We start from the raw sequence: 7,015 nt of genomic DNA, 5'->3' as shown, positions 1-7,015 counted from the left end.
TGTGTACTTTTCTGTTTCGACCTCACTGTGGAGAAGCTGGGTCTATCACGCACCTTGTATCAGCCTTTCTGACAGCAGACAACATTTCTCACGGATTGCTCTTGAAGAAGGTATCGCTTGATTGCTCACCTAAACTAATTACTATCTTTTTAGACATCAGTCTCTGGTTCAAACGACAGTCACCAAATTGACTTTATCTGGGCAGTCCCAAATTAATTTTCTTAACAAGACACAAGTAACTCTTCAATCTGCTCAGAAACCCCACCTGCAGTACTATGTTCAGCTCTGGATTCCCCAAGAGAAGAAGGACATGGGCCTGTTGGAGCAGGTCCAGAGGAGACCACAAAGACGATCGGGGAGCTGGAGCACCTGCCCTATGAGGCCAGGCCAAGCGAGTTGGGGTTGCTCAGTCTGGAGCAGAGAAAGCTCTGGGGAGACCTTATAGTGACTTTCCAGTATTTAAAGGTGGAAAGAAGGAGAGGGACTGTTAATCATGAGGGGTAGTGATAGGACAAGGGGTAATGGCTTTAAACTGAAAGAGAGTCAATTTAGATTAGATGTAAGGAAGAAATTCTTTTCTGTGAGGGTGGCGAGGCACTGGAAGAGGTTGCCCAGAGAAGTGGTGGGTGTCCCCTCCCCGGCAGTGTTCAAGGCCACGTTGGACGGGGCTTGGAGCAACCTGGCAGAGTGGGAGGTGTCCCTGTCCATGGCCGGGGTTTGGAACTAGATGATCTGTAAGGTCCCTTCGAACCCAAACCATACTATGGTTCTATTAAATAAATAAGCTCAGCTGAACTTCCTATTTCTTATTTAAGCTACAAAAATGCAGCCTTTCCCAAATGAATAGTTTAAAGCTTATAGGGAAGATACATAGGGAAGACTTGGCAGCACCTGGTTTTGGTTACAAAGAACTTAACATAGCTGTATAATACAGCTATATTTTATATACAACTTGATTGTTACAACAGGACAAACATTATCATTCCTGGCATATCAGTTAAGAAAAACCATCGCACAACTTATCCTCAGGCCACTGTTTTGTAATTAAAATAATTGGTCAGTGGGTGGCAGACTTGCACTGAGTTTACTGAAAATTTTTGGGACGAGTTCTTTAAGTTAGATTTTCTGGTTAATACTGGAAAATTATCTCTGTATTTTTTTCAGATATCCAAGAACAAATTAAAATTTTGCCTAAAATCATGTCGGATGTTATGTTCAGAACTAGTAGTTCCTAACATTAGACTCAAGACAGAGCAGTATGTGGCCAAAGCATTCTCCTTTTCACTCTCTCCTGCTTAGCCTGGTGCCATAATCTGGCATAGCAGAAAATAATAATAAAGATACTTGTTGGATTCACAGGTTGGTTAAACCAAAAATAGTGACAAAGATGAGGTGCCCACAGAATATTTATATTACATGCACCAGCAACATGCCTTCTAACAAATTAAAACTTATTTTGATCCCAAAATTTACCTATTAGACTGCAGTTTTGAACACTGCAAATTGCTTAGCAGTTCTTACACATCTGTTACCTGTGACTTTCAGGTTTTGGGAGAAGGTAGGCAGACAGTACCAAAAGCAGTGCCCTTACTAGTTATAGATAATTAATAACCTAGAGTAATTAGTCACCATATATTTTAAAAGGTAACACATATTGAAAAATGTGAACTTTTATAAAGATTGGTAACATTTAAAATTCAGACTTCTAAATACCTTCTAAAGAAATCAGGGTTTAGCGTCAACCTAATTTTTTCGGTCTTAGTTCCCCCTCTGTGATGCTGTTTCCATTGTATCCAGGGGAAATCCTTTTTTTTCTTTTTTGTTTGTTTTTTTTTTAATGATCCTGTAGTACCATTAAATACTGTTTGTGTTTTGTTTTTCAGAGTCCTGTCCTCCAGTATCTTTATTATCTTGCACAAATTCCCATTGCTATGTCTCCACTTAGTAACAACAGCCTGTTCCTGGAGTACTCAAAAAATCCACTACGGGAATTTCTACATAAAGGACTTCATGTCTCTCTCTCCACAGATGATCCCATGCAGTTTCATTACACAAAGGTAAGAACTGCAAAAAGCACTTGCCTTTGAGTTTGGCAACAGTACTACATAAGCCCGGAAAAATATTTTGTATTACTGCCTAGGATACAAAGTTTCATGCTTTTCAGTCACTTCATTCATTATTCCTCCTCATTCTCGGCCTACTACTCACTGTTAGGTTTCAGAGGGAAATGTCTGATTTCCTAATTATGTTTCTTTTGTACTCTTGCCTCTCCAGTGTTGGCTGTTGAAGTATAGAATGAAGGATGAGGCTGAAGGGAGGTTTGAGCCTTCATAAACAATCCTCTAGAGTGCCAGGAAAGTCCAGTTTCCTTACTAACAAATCTGGGGAAGTACACTACAAAAACACAATGTGGAATCTCTGAACATGACGTATGAGCTGTTTGCTCAGTGAACTGAAACTGATTCTTGTCCTTGGGTGGCCTAGCAGGACGGAAATGTCTGGTCACTGGTTTTCGTGCCCCGATGTTGTGGTTGGCACTGACTCGAGTCAGGCCTGTGCTCAACTCTCTCTGTTCTGAGGACAAGCTGAGCTCTGGTGGGCTTCACCCAGGCTTGCTTCTGGCCCGTGACAGAGAGCTTCTGTGGGGACTGCCTGCATGGATGTGATGCAGCACGAGTTGATTTACGCCTAGTGTGGAAGATCCTCAGCTGGGACAGCCCACTAGGGTCAGACCCAACCTCCCTGCGTGGAAGGTCAGAAGTGAGAAATTGCCCTGCTATCTGTCCAGGGACATGCTCCTTAAAGATTTACAAACAGATCCTCCAAGGTGTTTATGTACCCTGGGATCTTGTTTGAAATTGCCTAATAAATGCCTCTAAGGATCTGGACTGCAGGCTGCAATTTCTTAGACTAAGATAACTGGATACCCAGTGCCTATTAATTATTTAACAGTTGCGCTTGTGAAATTTGAAGTAATTCTGTTTGTTAGTAATTGTGATATTAAAGTCTCAAACTTCTAATTTTTCACAGCTATCTAAAGAGCATGTATAAACCCCTTACGTAGTAATGAGTACATATTTCCATTTTCATCTTATTTATATATAATTTAATATTAAACATATTTTGGTGATACAGGAAGCTCTCATGGAAGAATATGCTATTGCAGCCCAGGTGTGGAAACTAAGTACCTGTGACTTGTGTGAAATAGCAAGAAACAGCGTCCTGCAGAGCGGATTGTCAGATAAGGTAATTACGGCTGACAAAACTTCTTGTATTAGGGCAAGTAAGAACTGAAAAGTGAACAGTCTGAAAATCACATAGTTATTACGTGATCTATTTGTGCACATGTCCTACCCTCTTTTCCAGAAATATTCACAAGTTATCTGCTATGCAGTCTTACATTAATAAAGTATTAACATTATGTTTTTATGCATTAGCTTTGTTTTGAAATTCCCAAAATATGCAGAAAGACCAGGTGTCTATTTATACTCAGTTCTGCCTCCAGTCCCCAAACTGTAATTATCTGGGTGGATATCCCTTTGCCAGTAATTTTATGCATCATGTCTTGCACTGAGTAAAAACAAACTGCCTGTTATAAAGCAAGACATGTTTTTGCTTGGAAAGGAGTACTACAGAAAATATTCTGGTTTATTTAGGCCGTCAGATTACATTAAATTCCCCTTTGGCTTTAAAATTCTACACATCCATGGCTTTCTTTAAGACTTATTTTACAGCATCCTCTCTTCTATGTCACTTTCAAACATTCCTCTCAAGGAGCCGGTATGTGAAGGCACTTTAAAAGAATATTCCATTGTGTCTTTCAATATTCTCCAGTGATAACTAATAATTTTTCTCTTGTGCAACATTTAACCGACAAAAGAAATCTAAGCCTCTTTTTGACTTCTCACATGAAAGATGTACTAGTGAAGACTGACCGCTAGCAGCCAGACTGAGTGCACTGCCGAGTTTATACACACAAATTTTGGCCTTAAAATCTCCAGAACTTGTTCGCACTGAGGTAAAGTTCAGTGGCCAGATGGTTAAAGCTGCTCTGTTCACTTGTGCTGGAGTCATTCAACTAACACATACTCAGTTATACAATAAATCAAAGCTGCTGAACTGACTTCTTCCTTTTTACGTTTGATCCCGTTCACAGGAGAAACAGAAATTCTTAGGGGTGAATTACTGTAAAGAAGGGCCTGAAGGAAATGACATTCGAAAGACAAATGTTGCACAGATCCGAATGGCGTTCAGGTACGAGACACTGTGCAATGAACTTAGTTTCCTGTCTGATGCTATGAGAACAGAAGAGATTTCTACTCTGTCCAAGTAGTAACAAACTCAAAGAAACCAGAATGCTTCACTCCCAAGCAAGATAAGAGCCTAATCAACATTGAATCAGTGATCTGTCTTCAATGCTACCGAGTCATAACTGAACAGTACACTGGAAAATATGGATGGTAAACAGCATTTGCTGTTATTTTACGGCATTATTCTCATTGCAAAAACTACAGTTTCTGCAAAAATGAGGCTTTGCAAGATTGCTGTAAATATTAAATGCAAACTCAGATTCACGTAATATTTGTTTCATGCTGTCTCAACTGTGCGCTATATTGTAGCTTGGAAAACAAGAGAATATTCATAGAGCATCTGTGATATGCACCTTAGGATTCTGCAGATGCTGACAGTAAAAATGCACCTGTTTTTGTCTTGCTAGTCTCAATAGCAATCATAAACTTTAACCCTTTATTCATTAGCAGTTTGTATGGGGTGCATAATTCTGAGGCTGCCCTTTCATTCTGGGAGGTTTTCTGACACAGGTTTTATCCTACCATTTCAGCAGTTACACTGGAAAACAAGAAAAGCCAAAATCTGGTAGTCTTGTTTAGTGACTAATTAATTACTTCCTGTTTTCATGTAGGATGTCTGTGAAGAACAGCAAATTAATGCTTTTTAATCTAGTAAGTAGAAAACATGGTGTCAAAATCCTCACTATTGTATGTTGTAATACTGAGTCATAATCATATCATGAAAAGTTTGCCTTGAAAGTTGAGAACACTTTTGTATTGCTTTGTAATGGGAATATGCAGACATGCCAGTTCAAGTTACTTGGAAATTTATGCAGATAATTTTAGTTGCATGAAAAGAGAAATTTTTTACTTGAACAATGAAAGTGTTCTTACCAATCAGTGGTAGAAACTCCAGACCTGGGTTCTGGTCCTACTTCTGATATCTTTTTACACATTTCTGTTAGTTTGTACTTTAGTCAATGAGAGTTGAATCAGAAGTCAAAATGTCTATTTATACAGAAGCTAGGCCACTTGAAATATGTCATTTCAAATCATGTTATGTTGAACTTTTTATTTATGATAGCGTGGCTAGTAAAATACAGCTACTGGAATATTTATCGCTTTCCATCTTTTTTCTATTTAATTATCCCTCTTAAGACACAATACTACTCATTCAGAAAGGACTGAAGTAGTAACATGATAGTATCTATGTATTGTAGAAGTTGCATGTCATTTCACAACAAACAAGACTGGAGGCTGGGGGCAGCAGAGGATGTTGATGCCTGTAAATACAATATTACACCACTTAATTTGAAGGCCCATAGACCTTAAGCTAGGATCCTGAGCATTCTCTTAAGAGACCTGGGAGGTTAGGTATCTTAGAACAGTAATTCAGAATTAATGCACACAAAGCAAATAATGAATACTAGCCAGTCAAGCCCCACTAGACCTAAACCCTTGCATACTTTACTACATCAGGCATCTTGTGCCACTTGTATTTCTTAGGCCAGGCCCTTCTCCTAGGGTTTGGGCACCTACATATTTCTTTTCAAGAGCTGATCATGTCTCACTTTCCCTTGAAAATACAGCCAGAAGTAGCAGTGGTGACATCACCAGTACCGAACAAAGAAATAGTGACATAAATGTATATATAAATTAATGGCATAAATGTATATGTGCATTGAAGACATACACTCCTCTCGTTGGGCTGTGGCAGTTCAAAGCAGAACCTACAAGGGGACTTCTTTCATGTACTTGCTGCCTTGAATGGTGATAGCAGGGAAATGGCACCAAAGCAAGAGAAGGTGGAACTCCCTATCACTTACTTCCTAGAGCTGCGCAGCCCTGTAAGAGCCCCATAAGAGAAATTAAACCTAAAGAACCTTAGGAAGCAGCCTGGCAGCTCTGAGGGAGACTGAGGCACAGGAGCAGATTTCTGGCCATCCAGTCACTGTCACAGTTAGCCAGTGTCATCCACAGGGAGCTGCAGTGATTGCTGATGTTCTTCAACCAAAATATAGCTGCAAACAGGTGGTGAGAGACTTGACTTCAGCTGTTCAGTGACCTGGCCTAATGTCTGCAGTGTTCGACTAGTGCTAGACTTTGCATTCCTTGTGCAGCTAAAAATTGTGTGAAACCACACTGTGCTGCTCAGCTGTACAATAATAAAATTTTCCAAAGTTTCTAGTCAACAGTGCCTGTTGGCCTCACTGTTAGAAACTTCTGCAGCTCATATAATGCATTATCAGGTTTGATGAGTGTAATTTTCTTAGGATGAAGTCAGGAAACAATGGTTCAAGCATTTTAGCTGCACAAAATGCAGGCATCTTTTTCATTAGTACAACTTACTAATAAATGGTTATCAACATAACGTTATTACCTGAGAAAAGCATCTGCATCCAGGTGAAATAAGCAACATGCTTGGCTTGAAAAATTTAAATTTTGCGTATTTTCATCTGATAAACATTGCTTTCTTTGGGTTGTTTTACCTGGAGATTGCTATTATTTCTGCTATTGTTGTCACTTAAGATTTCTTACTTAGTTTCTTTACTATTATACCAATTCATGGATGTTTCATACCTTTTCAGCTTTCCTTACCTCAAATATATCAGGTTCTAGTATCTCTGTAGCTCTTATTAAAGAAAAAACAAACCAAACCAAAACTGGATTTGAATATTCAGTTAATGGACAATAATCATGATTTTAACAATAACAACAGCAACACA

At 39.1% G+C, this 7,015-nt stretch overlaps 1 protein-coding gene across 1 annotated transcript in view; it reads left to right on the top strand.

Moving 5' to 3' along the window:
- AMPD3 (adenosine monophosphate deaminase 3) overlaps positions 1-4,333 on the top strand; it is a 23,587-nt gene extending 19,254 nt beyond the window's left edge. The window contains exons 11-14 of the mRNA XM_009878859.1: positions 1-110; positions 1,884-2,057; positions 3,136-3,246; positions 4,157-4,333. The exon at positions 1-110 is cut by the window's left edge and continues 26 nt beyond it. Of these exons, the coding sequence (XP_009877161.1) occupies positions 1-110; positions 1,884-2,057; positions 3,136-3,246; positions 4,157-4,333 (572 nt within the window). The remainder of the gene's footprint in view (positions 111-1,883; positions 2,058-3,135; positions 3,247-4,156) is intronic.
- The last annotated feature ends 2,682 nt before the right edge of the window (positions 4,334-7,015 follow it).

Source organism: Apaloderma vittatum, unplaced genomic scaffold, assembly GCF_000703405.1.
Source record: "Apaloderma vittatum isolate BGI_N311 unplaced genomic scaffold, ASM70340v1 scaffold9501, whole genome shotgun sequence".
Classification (NCBI taxonomy): domain Eukaryota; kingdom Metazoa; phylum Chordata; class Aves; order Trogoniformes; family Trogonidae; genus Apaloderma; species Apaloderma vittatum.
The sequence above is the reverse complement of the archived record's forward strand: the minus strand, read 5'-3'. Positions and strand labels throughout refer to the sequence as shown.